The sequence below is a fragment of the Mesoplodon mirus genome (genome assembly GCF_964341445.2).
Source record: "Mesoplodon mirus genome assembly, chromosome: 2".
In the NCBI taxonomy this organism is placed as follows: Eukaryota; Metazoa; Chordata; class Mammalia; order Artiodactyla; family Ziphiidae; genus Mesoplodon; species Mesoplodon mirus.
In genome coordinates, this window is record NC_138977.1 from 190,049,535 (window position 1) to 190,076,815 (window position 27,281).

The 27,281-nt window shown below is 37.8% G+C and overlaps 1 protein-coding gene across 2 annotated transcripts in view; it reads right to left on the minus strand.

The window, feature by feature from the left end:
• PRKG1 (protein kinase cGMP-dependent 1) overlaps positions 1-27,281 on the minus strand; it is a 1,245,509-nt gene that overhangs the window by 406,952 nt on the left and 811,276 nt on the right. For both annotated transcript variants that reach the window (XM_082633213.1, XM_082633214.1), the window contains exon 4: positions 26,761-26,866. In XM_082633213.1, coding sequence (XP_082489339.1) covers positions 26,761-26,866 — 106 coding nt within the window. The remainder of the gene's footprint in view (positions 1-26,760; positions 26,867-27,281) is intronic.

Below are 27,281 nucleotides of genomic sequence, written 5' to 3' on the forward strand. Positions count from 1 at the left end.
AGAAAGTCTCTTAAGAGCAGAGAGTGGGCCCCCATTTAATTCCCTTCCTCCATCGTACTGGCTACAATGCAGAGATGAGGGATAAACTAGGTTACAACTTTGGACCATGAGAATGAAGCACACTAGGAATGTAGGGAACCCTAGAGATGGTATAGCAATGGGCTAGGAGTAACTTGGGTCTTGAAAAATTTATGGAGCCACCATACCAGCTCTGGATGGCCTTCTTACCCCCAGGCTTATTCTGCTCTTCCTTTTCGTGGTTTTATTTTTTGTTCTCTTACATGCAGACATTCTCATCTTACCTCATATACACTCTCTTGGTGACTGGAGGAAGGAGAGTTTGAAATAGACCAAAATGTTACCAGTGATTTTCCCTGAGTGGTAGGGTTAAAGTGGGTTTTATTTTTTAATTTATGCTTTATTTTCTAAATCTTCTACAGTGAACATATAATGATGTTGCTACCAGAAAAAACATTTTTAAGTGGCACATTGCTTGAAATGTCCTGGTTTTAAGGTTAATCTATGAAAGTGCCCAGGATTTTACAGTAGGATACACATAATACCTAAAAATAAGACTTTGTTTCTCCCAAATATCCCTAAAACAGAAGAAATTGCCACATATCAGTCTTCACTCAATTCTATCAATGATGTTCATTTTGACAACCAATATACTGTTGGGAGAAGACACAATAGTCTGAAAAAAACATCATTAATGGTCTGGATGCTACAGAGGTTAGCTAATGGAATTAAGAAAAAAAAGCATAAAAGTTAACATAGATTTAGTAATTATTCCTGGGGGTATCATGTCATGGTTGAAAGTGTTAAATGTTATTACCAACAGCTTTTTAAAGATCACTTTAACAGCAATTTAATACATAAATACACTGTGGAGATCACATTTATATTGCAACACGACTAGAAAAAATAAATAAGCCAATTTTCCTAATGTGAGTGAATGTGCACTTATGGCCTGGGATAAATTTAAAGACAGAGCATTACATATGATTAATGAAAGCATAGTATCTCTAACAAATCAGAAAATTATGTGCTTTGGAAAACTGTCCGATAGCTCAAAAAGTAGTTCTAGTGAAGACGTAGCTGACCAACAGATGCAAATCATCACAATTAAGACTCAATGTCCAAGAGTGTTTGAAAATAATAAAGTATTAAGGGGGTAAAGAAGTAGATTTAGGCAGAAAAGAGGTTATATGGCAGGAGCATGAAAATTTCCAAAAGAAAAGCTGATAAAAATCCTGAAGGAAAATATGAAAGGAGGAGAAAATCATAGCCTGACTGGGTATAAAAATCATCAAATCCATGGTAGTGAACATCCCCAGACCCCTGCTCTCCTGGGAAATCTTTTCACCCTTTCCCAGAGTGGTTACACTGTCAACACAGGTATTAAGGATTATAATAGGTATTACAGCAAGGGAAGTGAACCTGGGAAAAACTGGTTATCAACATTATGACTGTTTTACTCAAGTATCTTGAACAGCCCTTGAAAGTTTGAGAAGTTTGTGTAGTCTTGTGCAACCGGCTTTCCTGGACTCACTAAAACAAGACAAGTAAAGCTGACCTAACACATCATTTTACTCAACATTTTTAATAAAAAATTTTCAAAACAGACTGAGAACTGGAAAGAAAAGGACAATGAACATCCACATACCTATTACGTAGATTCAGCCATTGTTATTACTTTATCTATGTTTCCATCTACGTATGTGTTTATGTGTACATGTGTATGTATGTTTATTTGTATGTGTGTATATAATTAGGAAATAAGTTACAGACATATCACAATACTTTGCACCTAAATACTCAAGCCTGTATCTTCTAAGAATATGTGCATTCTCTTACATAACCACATCATTGACAGCTAAGAATATTAATAATTCCCTGATATTACTATCAAATTCATATTCAAATTTTCCTGATTGTCCCTCAAATAAATTTTATAGATTTTTTCCTATAACTGGCTGGAATCAATCAGGCTTTATGCAATTTGTGGTCAGTACCTTCTAAGATAGCCCCCAGTGGTTTTTGTCTCCTGGTCTTCATGTCCTTGTATATAATTGTGCCACCGTAGCCTCTCAAATGTGAGCTGGACTTAATGAATCACTTCTAAGAACAAGAATACAGAAGTGACAGGATGTCACTTTTTTTGTGTGTGGTACGCGGGCCTCTCACTCTTGTGGCCTCTCCCATTGCGGAGCACAGGCTCCAGACGCGCAGGCTCAGCGGCCAGCGCTCACGGGCCCAGCTGCTCCACAGCACGTGGGATCTTCCCGGACCGGGGCACGAACCCGTGTCCCCTGCATCGGCAGGCGGACCCTCAACCACTGCGCCACAAGGGAAGCCCAGGATGTCACTTTTGAGATAAAATTATGAAAGGCTATGGATTTTATCTTGGGCATTCTCTGCTCTTTCTTGAATCACTCACCCTGACAGAAGCCAGTTACCATGCTGTGAGGCAGGTCTGTGGAAAAGCCCACACAGCAAGAAGCTGAGGCCTGCTGACAGCCATGTGAGTGAGATTGGCAATGGTTCCTCACTCCCCACCTCCACCAGATGAGCCTTCAGATGAGACTCAGGCCTAGTCAACAACTTGACTGCAACCTCATGAGAGAACTTTAGCCAGAGGCACCTAGCAAAGCTGAACCCAGATTTCACCCCGACAGGAATTATGAGATGATAGTTTGTTGTTTTAAACCACTATATTTTGGTATAATTTGTTATACTGCAACAGATAACTAACACAGATTTAATTTGGCTATTATGCCTCTTTAGTTTCTTGTAATCTTGAAGAGTCCCATGAACATCTTTTCATTACATTAATGCTTTGAAGTGACCAGGGCAGTTTTCTTAAAGAATTACCGCATTGTAATTTGTCCATCTGTCTCATTGTTTCCTTGTCAGGTCATTTAATTTGTTCCCATATCTTTCTACTTCCTATAAACTGAAAATTACATGGAAAGGCTTCGTTAGTTTACAGTTTGACATTGTTGGCAAGAACACTTCACAGATAATGCCATGTACTTTGTACTGCATCACATCAAGAGCCATAAGATGTCAAGTTATCCCACTATCAGTGGTTAATTTTAATACTTTATATAAAGTAGTAATCACCATTTTGCTTCTGTAAAGGCTCTTCCTCCCCTTGCCATTAGCAAGTGATTTTCTAACACAGTTTTGAATTCTGTGCCCTATCTACTCAGTAAGGCAAGGAGAACTCCATCTGTCTGGAGACAAGCCCCAGCACAAAAGAACCAGCCAAATAGCTTCTTTGTCAAGAAACCATAGTCAATATGTTAAAATGTTTTTGATCTTTTTATGTATGAATTATGAAATATACTTATCTGTTGAAGAATAATAATTCCTCCTATAATATGTGATGGTCAACTAGAGTAAAAATTTTAGAAATCAAGGCTTCTAAACTATGTTGAAATTTGAGCCACTTTGACAACTTGCTGCCATTTATTCTATCTACAGATACTAAAAATGTGCATATGCAACATTTTCAGTATAAGTAAAATGAGAAGTTATCACTGAGTTTTCCAATAATTCAGATATATCTTCTCTATATGATGAAATACAGTTGCCTACAGCCTCAGCATCTGACATCACTGTCATTTTACAAGCTCTTATCATCACAAACAAAATGTTTCTCAGGGATCCAGAGAAAACCTGTGATCCTTCAAGTATCTTGTCGTCTAATCAGATGTGATAATTTGATTCCAAACTTTCTTCCAGAAATTAGAAGGAAAATGGAAAAGTTCAGTGTTCAAAAAACCAGAAGTTATGAGAAGCAGTCTCTTATTCCATAGATGGCACTTTTCCAGCTAGAAAGTAAATATGGCAGTGAAAAATAAAGTAATATATTTTAAAATATATATAACTACTTATGCAGAATCATCATGGCCTCCCTTTATGTCTTAATATGGGGTCTTCAATTTTAGTTCTCTAGGAATATTAGACACTGCAGTTCAGTGATGAAATGCATACAGACCCATGTGTTAATAAGCCCAAGACGAAATTTAGTGAATCATTACCTCTAGCAGTTAAGAGTATCAAAAACATGGTATTATATTTTCTCCACTAAAGGATCCTCAAATAAGACAATCACATGTTTCACAGAACAACTCCAGGTAAGTAAGTTATTACTGATATTTAGCTCTGATTAATGTTTATCAAAGTTAGATGTTATATTCAATTTAACTCTCTTTATGAATGAAATTTAGCCAAAAATACTGAAGAAATAAATGATATTTAATCTCGCAAGGGTTTTTCATAATTTTTTTGTTATTTATATAAGAATCTTGTCAGTTGGTGAGTAGGTATGGAAATAGTTCTATAGAATCAAGGAAATTAAATAATTAGGGCAAAAGTCTGAATGCTGAGATAATCAACGAATAGGATTGTGTTTTTCTTTGCCTTGAATATTTTAGAAAATTCTGCTTTATTGATGTAGCCTTACTGTTTATAAATAAGTTAAAATAATTCATCAGCCATCACTAAAAAACTAATTATTTCCCTTAGTGTTAATGGACTGTACCATATAGATGCTGTCTCTCAAACGCCACTGTTGTGGTTTATTTTCTCCTCGGGGGAAACTAAACTTGTTACCGCAAGTTTGTTCAATTAATCTTTTCTTGCAAGCAATAGAAAGAGTGGAATTCTTTTTCATCCTATCCATTTTACTATGTTTTAATAAGATGAAAGTGACTTCATAAATACCCCAATTTCTCTCTCTCTCTTTTTTTTTTTCCGCTGTACACGGGCCTCTCACTGTTGTGGCCTCTCCCGTTGTGGAGCACAGGCTCCAGACACACAGGCCCAGCGGCCATGGCTCACGGGCCCAGCCGCTCCGCGGCATGTGGGATCTTCCCGGACCGGGGCACAAACCCATGTCCTCCACATCGACAGGTGGACTCTCAACCACTGCGCCACCAGGGAAGCCCCCAGTTTCTCTTTTTGATGATTAATAACAGGTGGAGAATATTAAAGAACACCTTCCTTTCTTCCTCTTTGTTCTCTTCCTGGGAAGCAAGGACCCTGGCTCTCTTGGTTCCATTTTTTCTGGAAGGAATCCCTTTCCCAGTGACACAGAAGCCACTCATGGACATTTATTTTATGTAGCAATCACCGTTTTCCAAATGAGAAAGGCCTGGGAGTTCATCCAGCTGATATGAACATTTAATGGGTCTTGGTTTTAGGTCATTTTTGAAGGCCTAGGTACAAAGAAAACTACTAAAATTGAAAGTTTTTGCTGTGAGCTGAACCTTCATCAGCACTTCTACAAAGGCCTGCAGAACTAGGTGCATTTAATTGAAAGACTCTTGGTTCCCAGAGGGAACAGTTCAATGAATCTTTTTCTTTTGCCACATATTTTATTAAAAAAGAATCTTAAGAATTTACATATGGGGTAGGGGCCAGGGAATATTATATTGGTTTATTATAGGAAGCTATTAGTCTATTTTGTTGGAATTTTTAAAAGCTGCATTTAGAGTGGTGTGCTATGGGACTATCTTCATATTTGGCCTAAACTGTTCCATCTTACCTACAACATCACAGATGTTAAATCCACCACCACGGTCTAATCCATGGTGTCTATTGCATTTTCTCCAACTGTTAGCTTGGTAAACTCATCCAAGAAAGAGATGATGAGATGGAGAATTCATGATTGCTCCTAAAAACACAGCTTTTCCTCATTACCCACCCTTTACTACACTTCTAGAATTGTACCCTTGAAAGGGCATCTGTTTTCAAGTTTACTGTCTTGTTTACTGCCTTGAGTTCATGGAAACCACCCGCTTCTTCTTTCCTCTCTTATTTCTCATTCTTCATCCAAATGCTGGGAAATCAAAAATGAGGGTCAGACTTGGGGATTTCAATCTTGAGATTTCAAAAATGGGACAGTTTTGAGCCTTGATGATGGATCATCCCCGCCTTTGTCTCCTGTTTTCTCCATACTTCAACCCCTCCTACACACTCCTTCTAGACTAATTTTAGGAATGCACAGCTAAAACCCTGACACCTGCTCAAAAACTTTTAATCTCTTTCTATCATCTACCAAATTAAGATCAGATGAATCACTTTGAAATTTTCAGGGAGAAACATTTAGAGTAGGAATTTGGCAGGCTGGGGGTGGGGAGAAATGGGTCAGGCAGCCATTGCAGACAAGGGAGAAGGGCGGAGCAGACCACAGGCTGACGCTCTAAAGACATCATAAACTGTCTCAATTTTTCCAACTCTGTTCTTTTGCTTAGGCTGTCCCTGTTTCTAAAATGCTCTTATCTCAGTTCCTCAGTGAAAATTCAATGTTAAATTCCTTCTTGGTTTTCTTGTCTGGTTAGAACAAATGCTGTATTTTTTTCTTAATGTATTTGTTTTAAAATGTTTAAAGTCTTTTTGGTCTTGCCTCATTACTCCTCTGATTATCAAAGAAAGAACAACAGAAAGGGGGAAAGAGCATGGCAGAAACTGAATACAACAAAAATCATGCAGGTGTAACTCGATTTACAAAATCTAAAACCACCTAGTTGGTCTGTGTTTACTTTGCCTCGTTAATTTCTATGCCATACAAAAAATGTGGGTCTATGTCCCACTCACACCTAGCTATTTACAACATTAATAACCGAGATCATGGCTATAGCAACCTATTCTTAAAAATCAAAGTCAGCCATCTTTTGTGGGTTGGAGTGAAAAGGAAAGACTGAAAACCATTAATGAGGAAAAATTATGTTACTATACAGTATAGATTAAAGTTCCAAAGACTTGAGAAGAAGTCTTCTTTCCAAACTAAAACTGCAACTCAAATATTTCCAAATGTTGAAACACCTTAACATTCACAATCATGTTACACACAAATGCACTGATATGAACATTTACTTATGTATTTGATTTAAGCTATGCCTATAACCACAAATGACTGGGAACAATTTAAAATCTCAAAACACAAATAAAACTAGAGAAAGAAAATCTAAAATATCAAAATCAAATTTTTCAGGGGAGAAAAAATGCAAACAGGACTTCTGGCATTAAATTTACTCTAATTGAGCATTAGATTTAGAACTTAATTTCTCTCACCAAGGCAATAATGGAAAGGTAGTTCTCAGTATCTGAATAAAGTATTCATGCTCATCAGGAGACATGACAAATGCTGACACAGCACTGAATCTTCGAGGGAATTTGTCACATGAATAAAAAAAATTCTGGATAATATAACAACAATTTCTCTGAATGTAATCCTTATAAAAATTAGAGAAGGGATACTTAAAGCATTTTAACGTTTCTATGGAATGCTAACATAGTCCAAACATGCTACACATTGATGCTGTAACTATTTCAAGACAGAATTTAGAACACAAAGAATAACCAACACTGCGCCCTAACCTGTCTCTCTCCAACAAAATATTTCAGGAAACATTCAACAATTTCTAGATAAAGTAAATTCATGGATGGATCCTATGACATGTGTCAGAAGTGCCAAGAATTGACACTGTTGAGTAGAGAGATACACTCAAATTTTATACATTGGATATGAAGACAGGAGAAAGGATCTTCTACTGAGAAAATTTGGAAGCCTCATGGCTTACGTTAAAACTAGCTGGGCTTCCTTGGTGGCACAGTAGTTAAGAATATGCCTGTCAATGCAGGGTCCTGCAAGCCCTGGTCCGGGAAGATCCCACATGCCGCGGAGCAACTAAGCCCGTGCGCCACAACTACTGAGCTTGCGCTCTAGAGCCCTTGAGCCAAAACTACTGAGCCCTTGCGCCACAAGAGAAGCCACCGCAATTAGACGCCTGTGCACCACAACGAAGAGTAGTCCCACTCTCTGCAACCAGAGAAAAGTCTGTGCGCAGCAACGAAGACCCAATGTGGCCAAAAATAAATAAAATAAAATATATAAATTTATTAAAAAACTAGCTGTCTGGGTTTGAAATTAGCTACTTGTTCAAGGTTATCACTTTGTATTCGAAGGTTATTCCATTGTTGTTAGTTTCAGCCTGCATATTATACAGAAGAAATGGATAGAATTTATTGTTTAATAAATTCCCATTTCTTTTCTACAAGCAGGGATCTATCCACCAGAAAACTACTATCTGTTCAAAAGTTTCCAAAGTTTAAAAAAGAATATTAACCTAAAAGTGCAGTGAAAGACATAAGCCCACTTTTATCTGAAATACACTACAAAACTATAGATAACTGAAAAAACAATTTTCCCCCATAACAAACATCCTCTTAATAACTTTACTAAGAGTGAAAAATACATTTCATCTTTTAGTGAGGCTTTGGTACTAGCCTTTCTCCTTAACATATTTTACTTTCATATGCTAATACTAGAAAGGATATTTCTAATAAAGTCTAGGGTTTTTGTCCTCATTTTATCTGGTTTTAATTTAAAAGAGTGGTTCTCAATGTTTTTGATCTCAAGCCCCCTTTACAACTTTTAAAAATTACTAAGGACTCCAAAGAATTTTTGTTTGTATGGGTTATAACTATATTTACCATATTAGATCATAAATTTTTTTTTTAAATTCTAATACAAAAATATATCAGCATATATTCCATTAGCTATTTTTGCCTCTGGAAAACCCCACTGTACCCTTGAGAGAGAATGAGAATGAAAAAAGCAAATAACACCTTAGTATAATTAGGAAAATAGGGAGTTTTTTAAATTATTTAATTTATTCATTTCTGGCTGTGCTGGGTCTTCGTTTCTGTGCTCGGACTGTCTCTAGCTGCGGCAAGCGGGGGCTACTCTTCTCTGCAGTGCACGGACTTCTCATTGCGGTGGCTTCTCTTGTGTAGCATGGGCTCTAGGCGTGTGGGCTTCATGGGCTCTAGAGCGCAGGCACAGTAGTTGTGGCACACGGGCTTAGTTACTCTGCAGCATGTGGGATCTTCCTAGACCAGGGCTCAAACCCATGTCCCCTGCATTGGCAGGCAGATTCCCAACCACTGCGCCACCAGAGAAGCCCAGGAAAATAGTTTTAGGAAAATAGTTTTGACCTCATGGATCCCCCTAGAGTGTCAGGGATGCCCAGGGATACCCATAGCACACTTTGAGAACCACCAGTTAAGAAGGACCACCAGTAGCAAAGGAAAAATCAACTACAAGCAAAGTAAACATGGGACAAAAACATGGTCTACAATCCAGGCACGTACGCATGCCTTAAAGTCGTCCTCTGCAGAGGGTACACTAGCTTGATGCACAGCACCAGAGAAGACACGAGAGGCCGGTTACACTGGAATGACTCACAATCATCAGCCCCCAAAATCTTTTCTATATTTTGATTCTAGACCTAGGAAAACTTCAGTCTAATCTAGTTTAGTTTGTCCTCTAAAGCTGGACCAGGAGAAACTGGTAGCACCCAGGGCACCCAGGGACAGGCTTTTTGTGCAAGATAGTAGAGTCATTCCATCTGCAATCACTGATTTCATTATGATCCTTACATCACAGGTCTTCTTGCAAAAACTGTGCAACAATTGATGGGGCTGATGAAAGGAATATTACTAACTCTATTTATTTTAATTTCACCTTCCCAAAATCTTATTTTCTGTATACTTTAGTTCAGAAGTACCTGTATTTCATTTATAAAGGAATGTATACTATGTGTGTGTGTGTGCATGTGTGTGTGTGTATGGCAGTATGCTAAAAAATGTTAAGATATGCACTCAAAATGATTTGGAGACTGATATTCTATTTTCTTAATGTTTTAGTGAAATAAAATTTTGAAAGATCTTAAATATGAAATGTTGGCAAGGATCTGGAATACACCTTCTTATTGTTGGTGGGAGTATAAATTGACTCAACCAGTTTAGAGAATTATATGGCACGATCTGTAAAAGTTAAATATATGCCTTTTTCTATGGCTCAGAAATTTTATCCCAAGGAATACACTCATGAGAAATGAAGGCATTTACTCACCAAAAGACACTTTTGATGTCTTTGGTCAAGAAAGCTTTCAGAAGAAAAGAGAAAGCTTCCAGTAGCTTTATTTACAAAAGTTCAAAAGTGGACAGAACTCAAATGACCATTGTCATTAAAATTGACAAATTGTGGAATATTTATACAGAGCAATAAAAATAGAATGAACTATTGATACACACAACAGAAGAGACGGCTCTCTCAGACATAATGTTAAGCAAAAAAAGCCAGCCACAGAAGAGTACATACTATATGATTCCATTAACATAAAGTCGAAAGACAGGCAAAATCAATGATGGTTGAGCTCAGAATAATGGTCATCTTTGACAGAGGAGATTAACTGGGAAGCGGCACAGAAGGGCCTTCTAAGGACCTGAAAACATACTGTAACCTGATCTTGGTTACATGGGCATATAAATAGATAAGCATGCATTGATTTGTACTCTTAAGATTTGTGCACATTATAGTACATATGGTATACTGCAATAAAAAATGCTTTTTAAATGTTATACCCAAATTAGGAAGTGTCTAACTTAATTTTTTCTCCCATCAAAATACAGAGGATCTGTGAAAACCTTCTTTACGCATCTGAAAACCCAACATGAAAAGAACACTTAAGACCAACCCACAAGCTTTCCTTTTTAAAGCTGCATATCAGTCTCACCCCTCTCCAGAATCTTTCCCTGACACTAACCATTCTCCACTGTCCGAGGGCAGTACGATTAGCACGTGCGCGGAATTCACAGCAAGTGCACATAAGTAGGTTGAAGTTGTGTTACCTCCATTCTAAGTCTTTTCTTATTACATCTACCCTGTCCCCTGGTCTCGCAGAACCAGGAGTCCTTTTTTTTTTTTTTCTCTTAAGTTTATTTATTTATTTGTTTTTATTTTTGGCTGCATTGGGTCTTCATTGCTACACATGGGCTTTCTCTAGTTGTGGCGAGCGGGGGCTACTCTTCGTTGCCGTGCGTGGGCTTCTCATTGCAGTGGCTTCTCTCATTGCAGAGCACTGGCTCTAGGCACACAGGCTTCAGTAGTTGTGGCACGCAGGCTCTAGAGAGCAGGCTCAGTAGTTGTGGTGCATGGGCTTAGTTGCTTCGTGCCATGTGGGATCTTCCTGGACCAGGGCTCAAACCCGTGTCCCCTGCATTGGCAGGTGGATTCTTAACCACTGCGCCACCAGGGAAGCCCAGAACTAAGAGTCCTTTAATCTCAAGTAGAGAAGTCAATGGTTGACAGCATATGATGGCCAAGAGTGTGGAAAGATTTAATATTAAATAACATGGAAAGATGTAATGTTACATTAACAACAACATTAAAAGCTGTGTACACATCATGAGCACAATTAGGTAAAACTTTCACATGAGTAGAAAAATATAACTAAAATCCTCAAATGCTGACAGCAGGTATCTTTTTGGAAAGTAACAATATTCTCTCATTTTTTAGAATTTTTATAAAATATGCTTTTTTATTAATGTATAACAGTTAAAATGGAATAATTTAGAAAAGCTATATATTTAAAAGGTATTTGAAATCCATATAAAGCTATCTCCTATTCCTCAATTTTCATGATTATGATGCCTTTAATTCTCAGTGCTTATGAATTTATTCTCAACTTCATCTCTCCCCAAGTTATGGCTTTTTCCTGGTGTATCAAAATCTTTAGCTAAAATGATATTCCAGTGTGGTTCATTCACTGATTCTGTCCTAAGCACAGACCTTCAGCTTCACATAAACTCCAGATCTGTTCCAGTGTGCTGGGAGACTACTGACTTATTTCCCTGGTTTGCATTCGGCTCCTTCATCAACATCCCATTTCAACCTCAGGCCCACTTACTCCCCTAGACCATACTGTTTTTTCTATCATCCCAAAACACTACCTGTTTACTATACTGCACTCAACTTCAACTAATTCCAGAGAGACCAAATTAATTGGTGTTGATGGCAGCAACAGACGAGCCAGGCGACAGCAGGACAGGGATATAGGCAGGTTGGTGAAACAAAATATCAAGGTATACATGGACATGATGGAGCTTGATGACAAAGACAGCACTGAAGGGACTTATGGATGCTGGGATTTCCACAGAGTAAACACCTAGAGCTTGAATAAGCAAGATCAAACATGTGGCTCAGACAAAAAGATCAGAAAAATAATGTCAGCCACAGAGTCCTGTAGTACTCCAGGTCTAACTCTATAGTATATTTGTTAATTCTAAAATCTGCTTTGAATAATTCTGTCTTAATTTGAGCCTAAGAACCTTAAGTATGAATAAAGTCTGCCACTTTTCAGAAAAGGAAGAGTAAGATGCACTAGTACTTAAGTCCACTACATTTGTAGTGGGCTAGGGTCTTTCCAAAGAGTGCTTATATGTCCAAAGAAGGAAATTAACTTTTCATCTTAGGTTAGGGCATTAATCTAAAAATAAAAAGGCATTTTCACTTTATTCCTTTATTGACAATTTATAAAATTTTCTGAAAGGAATCCTCTGTTTACTTGGAAGAGAGAAAAGTATGAAAAAATATAATCAGATTTTTGTTAAGTTTATATGGAAAAAAACTATTTAAAGAAGTTAATCATGTACTTTGAGATGCCAGAGCAATTTAACAAGAGCTATGAGGAATAATTATTAGTGGGAGGAGCTTCAAGATGGCGGAAGAGTAAGATGCGGAGGTCAGCTTCCTCCCCACAAATACATCAACACGTGGAACAACTCCTACAGAAAACCTACTGAACGCTGGCAGAAGACCTCAGACCTCCCAAAAGGCAAGAAACTCCCCACGTACCTGGGTAGGGCAAAAGAAAAAAGAATAAACAGAGACAAAAGAATAGGGACGGGACCTGCACCAGTGGGAGGGAGCCGTGAAGGAGGAAAGGTTTCCACACACTAGAAGCCCCTTCGCGGGAGGAGAGCGGGTGGCAGAGCAGGGAAAATTCAGAGCCACAAAGGAGAGCGCAGCCACGGGGGTGCGAAGGGCAAAGTGGAGAGATTCCCGCATAGAGGATCGGTGCTGACCACCACTCAGCAGCCGGAGAGGCTTGTCTGCTCACCCGCCGGGGCGGGCGGGGCTGGGAGCTGAAGCTCGGGCTTTGGTTGGAGCGCAGGGAGAGGACTGGGGTTGGCGGCGTGAACACAGCCTGCAGGGGGTTAGTGCCCCACGGCTAGCCGGGAGGGAGTCCGGGGAAAAGTCTGGACCTGCCGAAGAGGCGAGAGACTTTTTCTTCCCTCTTTGTTTCCTGGTGCGCGAGGAGAGGGGATTAAGAGCGCCGCTTAAAGGAGCTCCAGAGACGGGCGCGAGCCGCGGCTAACAGCGCGGACCCCAGAGACGGGCATGAGACGCCAAGGCCGCTGCTGCCGCCACCAAGAAGCCTGTGTGCGAGCACAGGTCACTCTCCACACCTCCCCTCCCGGGAGCCTGTGCAGCCGGCCACTACCAGGGTCCTGTGATCCAGGGACAACTTCCCCGGGAGAACACACGGTGCGCCTCAGGCTGGTGCGACGTCATGCTGGCCTGTGCCACCGTAGGCTCACCCCGCACTCCGTGCCCCTCCCTCCTCCCGGCCTGAGTGAGCCAGAGCCCCCAAATCAGCTGCTTCTTTAACCCCTGTCCCATCCTGATTGCCACAGCAATCAGAGAAGAAGAAGAAATAAAAGGAATCCAAATTGGAAAAGAAGTAGTAAAGCTGTCACTGTTTTCAGATGACATGATACTATACATAAAGAATCCTAAAGATGCTACCAGAAAACTACTAGAGCTAATCAATGAATTTGGTAAAGTAGCAGGATACAAAATTAATGCACAGAAATCTCTTGCATTCCTATACACTAATGATGAAAAATCGGCAAGTGAAATTAAGAAAACACTCCCATTTACCACTGCAGCAAAAAGAATAAAATATCTAGGAATAAACCTACCTAAGGAGACAAAAGACCTGTATTCAGAAAACTGTAAGACACTGGTGAAAGAAATTAAAGATAATACAAATAGATGGAGAGATATACCATGTTCTTGGACTGGAAGAATCAACACTGTGAAAATGACTACTACCCAAAGCAATCTACAGATTCAATGCAATCCCTATCAAACTACCACTGGCATTCTTCACAGAACTAGAACAAAAAGTTTCACAATTTGTATGGAAACACAAAAGACCCCGAATAGCCAAAGCAATCTTAAGAAAAATGGAAATGGAGGAATCAGGCTCCCTGACTTCAGACTATACTACAAAGCTACAGTAATCAAGACAGTATGGTACTGGCATAAAAACAGAAATATAGATCAATGGAACAGGATAGAAAGCCCAGAGATAAACCCATGCACATATGGTCACCTTACCTTTGATAAAGGAGGCAAGAATATACAATGGAGAAAAGACAGCCTCTTCAATAAGTGGTGCTGGGAAAACTGGACAGGTACATGTAAAAGAATGAAATTAGAACACTCCCTAACACCATACACAAAAATAAACTTGAAATGGATTAAAGACCTAAATGTAAGGCCAGACACCATCAAACTCTTAGAGGAAAAACATAGGCAGAACACTCTATGACATAAATCACAGCAAGATCCTTTTTGACCCACCTCCTAGAGAAATGGAAATAAAAACAAAAATAAACAAATGGGACCTAATGAAACTTAAAAGCTTTTGCACAGCAAAGGAAACCATAAGCAAGACGAAGACAGCCCTCAGAATGGGAGAAAATATTTGCAAATGAAGCAACTGACAAAGGATTAATCTCCAAAACATACAAGCAACTCATGCAGCTCAGTATCAAAAAAACAAACAACGCAATCCAAAAATGGGCAGAAGATCTAAACAGACATTTCTCCAAAGAAGATACACAGATTGCCAACAAACACATGAAAGAATTCTCAACATCATTAATCAGAGAAATGAAAATCAAAACTAAAATGAGATATCATCTCACACCGGTCAGAATGGCCATCATCAAAAAATCTACAAACAATAAATGCTGGAGAGGGCATGGAGAAAAGGGAACACTCTTGCACTGTTGGTGGGAATGTAAATTGATACAGCCACTATGGAGAACAGTACGACGGTTCCTTAAAAAACTAAAAATAGAACTACCATATGACCCAGCAATCCAACTACTGGGCATATACCCTGAGAAAACCATAATTCAAAAAGAGTCATGTGCCAAAATGTTCATTGCAGCTCTATTTACTATAGCCAGGACATGGAAGCAACCTAAGTGTCCATCAACAGATGAATGGATAAAGAAGACGTGTCACATATATACAATGGAATATTACTCAGCCATAAAAAGGAATGAAACTGAGTTATTTGTAGTGAGGTGGATGGACCTAGAGACTGTCATACAGAATGAAGTAAGTCAGAAAAAGAAAAACAAATACCGTATGCTAACATATATATATGGAATCTAAAAAAAGAAAAAGACAAAATGGTCAGAAGAACCTAGGGGCAAGACGGGAATTAAGATGCAGGCCTACTAGAGAATGGACTTGAGGATATGGGGAGGGGGAAGGGTAAGCTGGGACAAAGTGGGAGAGTGGCACTGACATATATACACTACCAAACGTAAAACAGATAGCTAGTGGGAAGCAGACACATAGCACAGGGAGATCAGCTTGGTGCTTTGTGACCACCTAGAGGGGTGGGATAGGGAGGGTGGGAGGGAGGGAGATGCAAGAGGGAAGAGATATGGAGACATATGTATATGTATAACTGATTCACTTTGTTATAAAGCAGAAACTAACACACCACTGTAAAGCAATTATACTCTAATAAAGATTTAAAAAAAGAATAATTATTAGTGATAGAAAAATTCTCTCTTTTCTAAAAAGCTTGATTTTTTTTTTAACTCAAAGAGGATCTCTCTTTTCTTATTAGAGAGCTTCAAATTGAAGTAAAAATAGTTTAGTGCTAGAGAGCCTAATTAACTAGCCATTAGAATTCTGAGAATCAGAGCTTAAGTCATCAAGAGTGAAGACTGAGTGAACTGTCATTAGGGAGACAATACATCCTTAAACTAGACTAAATGAATGAAAATTGTTTTCCTAGAGTAGACTCCAATTTTCATAGATTCATCTTATTTCTTATTCAATGCAAAAGGTCACTTTTATGTGTTAATATAGGTAACAAAACCTCATTTGGGTTAATTCTGCACATCCAATATAGAATTCTTCATTTTGCCAGGTGGTCCTATCATTACTACTAAATACTTAGCACACTCTTCACCTTTTGTATTAAGTGTTTAAAAGTACTTAAAATATGAATTTAATATTTTTAACATAGCAGAATATATTGGTTTTAATCCACCCTTTTGATCACATGTTGTTTGTACCAAAACAGCAAAAACTTTACCCATAAGAAGCTACTGACTACTACTACATCTGAATGCATTTATTTATTGAGGGAAAAAGAGGAGGAGGAGGAGGAGAAGAAGAATAGGAGAAAGGTGGGAAGCAAAGAAGAAAGGGAAGAGGAAGAAAAGGAGGGAGAAAGGGAAGGAGGAAGGGAGGAAGGAAGGTTCGCTTAACGCCATTTAGAATAATATTCACTAACTTCACTAAAAGACCAGTCAATAACTTCTTGCTGGTTAGCGTTTAGCTACTTTTCAGACTTATCTGTTGGATAGTCTTATGGTATGTTTTCATATTTTTATCCAGGCGATATTGGAACATAGAGTAACAATAACAACAAAAATCTCTCATTCCCTGTAACTCCCCTGTCTCTAACACCAGGACATAATTTCAGCAAACAATGCTACTTCTAAGTATACAGAGTTCAGAGTGCATATGAGCAAAAGAGAGATGAAATTTGTAACAATTCAGAATTCTCTGCAACTAAAGTCCTTGAATTTTAATATGTTCCTTGTATTGCCTTAAATCTTGGCCTTGTCTGTGTTAAATTTACTCATGGATTTAATTTCTTTCAAAAAATAAAACAAACAAATCCATCCTCTGAGGCAACTTTAATTTATCTCTGTTTGCACAACAGACCAGAGGACTTAAGGAGTTTTTTCCAAACATGGAATGCAATGTTTACCCATTGGACCCCATCCAGTAAACTGAGAAAACAGAATTTCTTCAAAAGTACTGAATAATTTTAAACCCTATGTATTTATAGAATAACTGAAGTTACACTGCTTAATTGGAATCCTAGGCTTTGACATAAATATTCTATCATTTGTTGTATACATACAAATTTTAAAATACTATGCTTATCAGGAGATTTCAAAGAAGAAATATCCTCTCCCCTCTGTTTTTAAATAACTCTTCAAAACCTCACGATTCCTTTCATATATGGATAGATGATTACACACAAATTAATGTTAGGAATTTTTTTCAATGGTTGAAATGCATCAAGAAATGAATTTCCAAATAAATTTCATCATTATTTATCCTTGTGACTTTTTATTTTAATATGTTCACCAATTGGCTCTTTTCTTCTATATATAAAAAATAATAAATACTCATCTATTTGTCTCCTGACATTATCCATTTTCAGGAAGTTGTCCTGATGTGATCAAGAGAACAAGGACTTTGGGACCGGGTCTGGTTTTGAATCCAGCTGTGTGATGCTGGGAAAGCTTATCATTTTCATAACTCCAGTTGCCTCCTCAATAAAATGGGAATAATGCCAACTCCCTCAAAGAATCCCGTCAAAGGTAAGTGAGATAATGTGTATAAAGTAGCAGGTGTGGGCTGTTTTGTTCTTGTTTCCTCCCTTGTCTCCACTGCTCTGAAAACTCTCACTGTGGGGGAGTGATCAGAACCCAGCCCGTCTTTCTGTTACCAGACATCATGCCAGCTGCTCCCTCTCATGGCTTCCCATTCCAGCACACTTTCCCTACACCTGAGGCAAAGCAGAAAATCAGGACTGTCTGGCTTGGAGATACCCTTTCTGCTTAACAGCCAGATTCTAAGCTTAAGAGGTCACCTTGGTAAAGTCATATTGGTAAATAAATTATGACTTACTTTATTCCAAGCAAAAAAAAAAACCACACACACCACACAAACCCTAGAAACAGAAACTATGAGTCATATTTCTCCTTATTCAGGCTTTTTCTAAACAAACTGATGTATTCTCCTCTTCCCACGACAGATAAAACATACAAGCTGAGACACATACTTTGTCTAAATCACCCGGATGTTTACTTTGGCCCTCAACAGAGTTTCCTCATCCACACTCCAGATTCTCAGATTTCTCTCCAGCTGTGGGGAAGTAGATTTCTACATCTAGTGGAGAAATCTAGGTTGCCGGGATCCAAGGAGCTCCTCGTCTTAGTTTCCCTAAAAGCTCATGGATTCCTTCTGAACTTGTTCATTACAGAGTAGTTCTCCTGATGGAAAACAACTCCCTCCCAGATGCACCAATCATTGGCATACAAAACATTTTAAAAAGATAGGACAGTAAGTAGGCTCAGTATGAAAGATACAGAAATGAAATAAGCCTCTAATATAGTATTGTAAATCAACTATACTTCAATAAAAAATAAAGAAGCCTCACTACAGAAATGATTTATAAGGATCAAAACTACAGCAATAAAATGGAAGAGTATTAAACTGCTTTATCACACTGCTTTAGTTTTTTAAACCCCAGAGTATTGAGAAACTATACTAGGAACGTGATGGAGGAAAGTCAGCCTATAATCCCCAAAGGGACACATCCTTTCAAGCTTAGACTCAGGAAGGAGCAGCATAATGAATCAATGTACTAAGTCCCTTAGTTGGGGCCTTGTCTTCCTCAGACCCAAACAGTACTTGTCTGTATAAGACTCATTACTTGACTTAAATGGACAATTTTAGCCACAAATACCATAAATCAGATGTCTTATTAATTATTTGCAAGAATTAGAAGGAATTCACACATGTGGAGGTGAGTATGCCTATATGTAAACATTGTAGATGAATAATTTTAATCACTATATTATGCAAATATCAGATTACATTTTCTTTTTAAAAAGGATCAATATGGAGACATTTGTGCAAATGCTAGATGACAGCATGACATTAATGGCCACTTTTACATTTATCTGCTCCTCTGTTACCTTTAATGAGAATGGATCTGCTACCATGAAATGGGCTGTAAGCAGGCCAACTTGAAAATGGTGTGAGAAAGTGCCTCTTTATTCGTCACATTATTTGCCATCAAATTAAAACTATGCCAGCTTTGCAAAGCTTAATTGTAATGCAGGTTTCACAATCTTCTAGAAAAGCTCTATTAAAGCTCAAAGCTTATGAGCTTAAAAGGTCTGTCACCTATCCTTTGAAAATGTTTTAAAAAGGTCCAAAATCCCTAAACCTATTTTCATATGCATCTTCTTTTGCCATCTCTCCCTTTAAAATCTAGGGAAAGTGGGATCGTGATTTTGCTTTTCCACAAATGTGATCTCAACAAGTTGATTAGACTATGTTGTCCCCTACATAATTTGTGCCCAAAATGTAGCATCATGATTTCTTCAGACTAAAGTGTACCAAAATACTCCATCAATAAATGTCCAAATAGTGCAATTCCTTAAAGAAGTTCACAGAACTCAGCTTAACTAAGCAAGGACAGGTCCTGCCTAAAGACCACCATCTGTGCTTGAAGAGCTCCAGGCAGGAGGGTAGAAAGGAGCTTCAAGCCACAGACACTTTCCTCTGAAGCCAAAAGACACTGACCCTTAGTTCTTGGTCATTTAATATCCATTTTAGTAATAATGGTGCCTGCTGACATACAGGTGGTGGATTTCCAAACATCACTGAGCCTAAGCAATTCTAAGACATCATCACTTTTATTCATCACCATTTAAAGTGACAGCTCTTATGCTATCACAGAGCATTTATTTCTAAGAACATATCCTCAGGGGTGGGAGGAAGGAAAAAATTACTGAGGTTTGGGGAAAGGGCAATATTAGAGAAAAAAAATACAGTAAATGGGAAACCCAGATACAGCAAGGACAAAGTCAACTACCCAAATCTCCAGGCAAAGTAAATGTAAATTTGTTGAGGAGGGCAGCAATGGGTGGGAACTAATATTTGAGTATCCAGCAGTTACTGAGGTAGTATGCAACCAAGTTTAGATCGGTTCTGGAACTACTGGCTTTACCCCTAACTAGCTGTGGAACTTTAACTCTTTGGCCTTAGTTTTCTCATCTGTAAAATGTAAATGCTAGTACTTAAAGATTTTTCTTGAGGATTAAATAAGTTAATACATCTAAAGTGTTTTGAACATTGCTTAGCATACACTCAGTAACTGTTTGCTCATATTATCATATTTTGTTTATTCCTAATTATAATCCTTCATTATGGGAGGGTATCCTATTTTTGGTTGTAGAAACTGAGAGTCTGTTTAAAGAAACTTGCCTAAGATTACATACCTATAAGATGCTGAATCCAAAATTTAAACAAGTACCCTTTTCATAACAAGTCATACAAACATTTAAAATATTTGAAATATATTTTCTACCTTCATCTTATATTCTAGATCAATGATTTCCAAGAGTGGTCCCCAGACGAAAAGCATGAGCATCACCTGAGAACTTGTTAAAAATGTAAATTTCCAGACCCCACCCCACATCTGTCATTCAAAACTGATATTACAAGGGCAGGTATAAGCAGTTACTTTCTCTTCCTATGGATGATATAGCAATCTTAGCAGGACTATTAAAACACATCATAGAGGAATTGTGAAACACTGGAACATGTGTTTAGTCAAGATCGTGTTGAGTTATATGCTGGAGGTTTTGAACAAAAGACAGTTGAATTTCAGCTTTACCTGAGGGCAGAGAGCTGGATCAGTATATAGTTGACCCCAGAACAGCAGGGATTTGATCTGCATGGGTCCACTTTCATGAAAAATTTTTCCATAGTAAACACTAGAGTGCCTCATGATCTATGGTTGGTTGAATCTGAGGATGTGGAATGGCAGATATGGAGGAACCATGGATACAGAGGGCTGACTGTAAGTTATACTCAGATTTTTGAGTGCATGGGGGTTGGTGCCCCTAACCTCCACATTGTTCAAGGGTTAACTGTACTACCAATTGTCCATGTGACTTTGGACAACTCCCATAACCAATCTAGGCCTCGGCTCTCTCATTAGTGAAATGAGCAACTTCTCATATCCCTTACAAGTTTGTATTCTACTCAAAGAACTCTAAATCTCTCCCTATGTTTTTATAAATATGATAAACAATAAAAATCTGAGAAACAAGGTGACCTGTTGTATTGAATTATAAGAAAATGAAATTTGGGGGTTTTTAAACTGGATCAGAGAAGGAAAAACTTGCAAGGCATTTAAAAATTTCCTTACCCCAGGCCGAAATTAAAAACATATAGAGTACAGAAAAAAAGTCTATATATCAAACTAATAATATAAAGTACAGAAAAAAGTCTATATAATATCAAACTAATAATCTAAGTATGTTACGTTCGTGGAGTGGCAAAAAGAAAATACCACTAACCCACCCTCATGTTAAGTTTACTATAGTGAGAAGCTTCATTAGAAGCTGTGAATGAACTGTGAACTTGAGTCCAGGTATGGTAGAATACTCAGACTGGGAATTCTGAAGCCTGAGTTCTAAGTCTGTTTCTAAGTGAATGTGAGCTTATTTTGGCCTCTGAGACTCAATTCCTTCACCTATAAAATGTGCACAGAGATGAAACTATATCTTGCTTTAGATTTTTCTAAAACTAAAACTTAATCGTTACTGATGTATGAGACCAGACATGAAGATGCATCATTATATAGGCTAGGCTGCTGCTAGTGACAGGTGTGGTCAAAACTACCAGGTGAGAGAAATGTAAAGCAATTAAAGACATTTCAGGAAGGCCGGTCTGGGATATAGGCTGAAGTCATAGAGTCAACCCCAAATGAAATTATCCACATAGTGAAGGTCATTCTGATACCCAAAGGATAGCATGAAGTTTCTAGAACAAAGTCATATTGCTTTTTTTTAAAGGAATCACTTACTTTTCTAATATGCATATGTAAGTAACATTTATTTAATTATATGTTAGATGTATATACAAGTATTATTGTTTTAGAGAATAAGGGGGAATAACAAACTAGATTGGGGCTTACTCCCTAGGAATGGACATACGGAATAAGGAACCTTTACACAGCATCAAAATGTACACCAGGGCTTTCAATGAGAAAACTGGGGCAGAAGGCTTAATCAACAGAGTAGTTCTATGATTTGCCAAAGGCCTACTCCTCACCTTGACACTTTGTATGTGGATGCTGCTACGGCCCTCATAGGGAGCCATTAGCTTTGGGCTTTGTTATAAATTAGCTTCCAGGGATCTGATCAGAGATCCCTGGAGAAGATCCACTCTTCTGCCCAAAGAGGGCCAAACCACATGACTGATAGTTTTAAAACTGAAAACTACCTCCAAATTCCTTAACGGTTGGAGAGTCAGCTGAGAATCAAATAGGTAAAGAACTTCAAAATCCCTAAACTTTAAAATTCTATTTATTGAGAATACAACATGAAACTTGGTGGCTAATACTATTAATTTCTCTTTCAACCTAAGGAAGGTAAATCAGAAATTTGTAATTGTTTGAGAGAGATCAGATCCTTTTTTCTGCCATAATGGCACACCATTTCCAGGGTACTACACCATAGATCACCCTAGAAAATGTATCCATTCAAAGGGAGAGGAGTCTCTTAGGAGGATCTCCATTGGGAGGGAACACAGCATATAAGGAAATGAAGGCTCACCACGTGACTAGAGCAAAGAGGGAATGAGAAGACAAGGAAGGAGAAGATGGAGTAAGATGAACCTCGGGAGGTCAGCAGTAGCCAGAGGAAGCAGGGCTTTGACGACAGTGCCAAAGACCTACTTTATCTTAGGAGTGAGCAGTAGTCATGGCAAGGTTTTATGCAGAATGATGATGCGAGCATATCTGCCTTACCAAAAGATTCCTTAGTGGATCACGAAAAGGTTTATTTGTGGGTCGACAGGTTTGATTGAGTAGCTTAAATTCCAAGCAGTCCCTGCTGTGTCTGATTTGTCAAGGAGGCATTAAGATAAATAGAGGTTCAGCATCATCATAGTTTGGGGCCAACAGAAAACCCAGTTCCTTCAAGCATATCCCAGTGGTCACACAGCTGCATTCTAATGCTCCTCCAGGTATAGATGTCTGTGCCAACAGTAGCACAGAGGATATGCTCAGAACAAAGCAACACAAATTAACTCTGGCAGTTAACTCTGGCAGTTATTTTTCAAAATCCAACTGCAAAACAACAGCATTTTTCAGTAGCCAAAGAAGATAGAAAGTGCAGCTCACAAAATCGCTACTAGACCTGTAGCAATCGTACCTTGCTTAGCAGCACTGCCCCTTAAATATATATGTATATATATATTTTGCTATGCTTGCATAGGAACATCTGTGTTTACATCAAGGAATGTGAAATTTAAGCACAAAAGAGAAACGACTAAATGGAGTTTAGTGGAGTTTAATAGCAAAGAGGAGGCCAGACCACATGACTGGTGGTTACAAAATGAGTAAACACACTGGAATGAAAAAAACCGACTTTGATAATAAAGAAAAAGCCTTGCATTTTGTCTGTGCATTTACATGCCTGATGTGTCCCCTCCTTTTCTCACCCTCCAAATTTACTGCTTATTTAGAAAAGTGAAGTGTGGTATGGAGAGATGAGCAGTGATACAGAATCACTCCTCTTTTAGCCTGTCCCTGCCCTTCAAAGTCCTCCATTAGGAGGGAATTCCAATGTACCATAGAGAACCTCACTGCGAAGAATTCTGATGATTTCTAATACTATCTGCTAGAGTTTTAATTTTTCTGATTGTGTCACATTGCTTTAAGTCCTTAACAAACTATAAAGTATATGTATCTATAGTAGAAAAATTCAGATGAAAGTTTTATTTAGCAAACATATTAGAGAAAAACACCCCGCCATGCGCATACACACAAGCGCACATGCACACACACACAGGCTGCTACAGAGGATTTAAGTATTAAGTCTACGTTTTTATGATAAAGTCTTTCTAAACATGAAACCATAAAGTAAAAAGTTGGCTGATTTAACTACATAAACTTTTAAAGCTTTTACATAATGTAAGAGTGGTAAGCAGAATTTTAAAATCAACAACAAACAGGGAAATAAAAAAATTCTGAAGTTATGGTAGAAAAGTTTAATTAATTTTGGTCATCTTAGTTTGACAAGATCTACATTTCCTTGGGGAATATTATGTCATCCCAACAGCCTTGCAAAATAAATGGCAGCAAGCATTAACCTGGGAAAGTGAAGGAGGAATGATTACTCACTCTTAGTTTCACAAGTATAATAGCACAGGGCCCAAGATTAGAAGATCCCTATACTTGGTTTCATACTATGCCACCAGTGTCTTGAAATTTTTCACAATTTTTGCAAAAGGAGCCCTGAATTTTATTTTCCAGTGGGCCCTGCAAATTACGTACTCGTCCCACACTTACTGCCCTGTAAACTGCCTGTCTACAAAGTGGTAAGATGTGTGCCAAAGAAGAATACCAAGATGCTTAAGAAATAGCTCTAGTCCTGAAAAGTCTGTAGTTTAAAAGTAGAGATAAGCTTAGCAGTGAGATTATAATAAAGTAGAAAATAACACACATGGTAGAAATGAAGCTCCAGAGAAGAAAGAGATTGCTTCCCAGTAGAACCATCAGTATCTGTGGAAAGGGCAGCTTTTAGTTGAATATAAAAAGAAGAGAGAGATTTAAACATTGACAATGGGGGAAAAGGCAACAGAGGCAGTGTGCTATATAAAAGCACAAGGTCTGTTTGGGCACATGGAATCATTTGGTTTGCCTGGGGCAAGAAGAAACCTGGCTGAAAAAGCAGGCTGCCATTGGCTGTGGGAGGACCTTGAATACCCAGCTAATGATGCTATAACTAATTCAACAGGAACTATGAGCCACTGAAGCATTGTAGAAAGAGAACCAGTTGGTCACAGTCATAATTTAGGAAGATTAAAGCTGGCCCCAGGCAACAGTGGTCATTTGTCACCTCTCTGGACTCCCAGCCCTCTACTACATACACAAATGATGTGGACTTGCTGTTTTACAGAGTGGCCAGATGAAGAGTGACATCAAAGTCAGTACCTGTCTCTTTTAGTAAATCAGTTAAACTCTACTTGCTCTAAGGTGACCAACAAGAAATGTTTACGCAGTCTAAGAGAACCAACTTTTATTGTTTAAGGTTTGAATTGTCAAAATAGATTACAAATTTGGGCATCTCTGAGAATACAAAAATAAAAGTATATCCAGGGTCAATTACACACACACACACAGACATCTACAATTTCCTGAAATTGTGCCTCTAAAAAAGAGTTTCTGTTGGAGCCATGAAAGACAGCATTGGCACTCATTCCATTTCCTTATGAAAACTAACTTATGGAAGCTGAAGCCAGCATCATAAATACCCAGCTCTTAGGTATGTGAGATAAATAGTTAACTCTGTTCCACATACAAGCATTTCACTGATTACCAATTGGGATCTTTCTCTGTCAGGGCTGCATCACAAGAAATCAATAACTTGTACTTTAATAAAGGCTTAAAAATGAACATTCATTCTGTCTCTTTCTCTGTCTCCATTCACATACACACATCTATGTATCAGCACACATATCAACATATATATACATATATAACATACACAGATGGCACCTGAATAATTTAATTTCCTCGCAAACTATACTAATCTTCAAACAGAAGAAATTCATATTTCCACTTCTGTTTCATTCAATCACCTTTAGTAAAAAAACCACACCTTGCCAATAGAGTAATTTTTTTTAATATGGTCTCACCTGATGTCACATTTGAATTTTATTGCCCTTTTACCAGGAATAAAGAAAAAATTATGTGGAAATAAAAAATGTAATCAGAAACAATAAGTTAACCAAAAGAAATACCCAAGTAAGGAACAGTAAAATTGCATTTAAGAAAATTCAATAGATATCCATTAAGATTTTTCCATCACTGACACAAAATATGATTTTTTGACTCCATTTAAACCATTTCTCCAGCAAAAATAAAAAGGCCAGTTTAACATTCTAGCACTCAAAAATGAAATCTTAATTGGTGTTACACTCCCATTTAGCTCACATACTCTGTACATCACTATTTAGTGATGGTTCTGTTTCAAAAGAAAAATTATACAAAATAACTATTTTTCAAAAAAAGTCAAAGTTGTCAATATTCTTTTTAATGATAATATATACTCTTTAAAATAAAATAAGCATAGAGACAAATGAATTTCAGTGACTATCAGTATATTCCTAAGAAACGAAAGCTGGCATTTTATTCCAATTCCTATGGTATACTGAGTTATTATGATAATATATAATATCAGGAAAAGAAAAGCTTTTGATACCTCAGAACTGCAACATAAAATGAATTTAATTTGGGAAATTAAATTCAGGATTAAAGGATAATAAACTTCTTCTTGGAACTTTTCATCTTAGTCATCTGATCTTTAATACAGAACCTCACACAGAGATGATTCAGTGTTATACTGTGGGTTGCTTTAGAAGAGGTAAATATATTGATCAACAGTTAGAGATGGACTCAATATCCTTTTTGTTGTCATTGTTCCTGCAAATGCTCACTTGCTTCTCTCCTCTGTGCTGCTCTCCTCTATGACAGGATGTTGTATGAAACTCTGAAGTTCTGACTTAACCAACTATTATGAAATTTGGCAGCAGAAATAGAAAGAAGCCAGTCCAAAGTCTTGTACTTCCACAAATTTGTAGGCTAATAAGACTGAGATAAAGGCAAAAAGTGTTCCCTGGGCTGCATTTCAGAGGAAGGTTGAAAAGACAATAAAACACTCTCAGGAGAAAAGAAAGCATCCTACCTTTTTAAAAATTCCATATACTCGGTATGCTTGATGAGTCCTGTCCTCATCATTATTGTTTGAAAACATTGTCGATCAATGGCCCAGAGTTTCACATTTACAAGAGCTGCAGAAAAAGAAAAAAAAAATAGGAAAAAAAAATTAAAGAATTTCAACAGTGAATTATAATGTGCAAAAGCAATGAGTTATTCAGTGGAATAAAAATGATTAACCTTGGTTTAAAGCTAATATCATAAAGCTATCCTATTTAGTTAAGAAGGCAAGTATTCTTACAGACAAAATGTAGTTCATAATTTTCAATACTAGTATTAATGTCTATAAGGAAGATTCCTGTTGCTCTTATGTCCTTAAGGGATGAGACAGTCTAAGAACACATTGAAAGTATTTAGTAATTTCAAGACTATATACAAAGGAAATCGGATGAAGAATAAGAGGTTCACAAGAAATAACACTGCCTGGTAATTAACCAGAATGAGGTTAATGACTCACATGATTGATCATATTTTAATTTTAAAAAATAT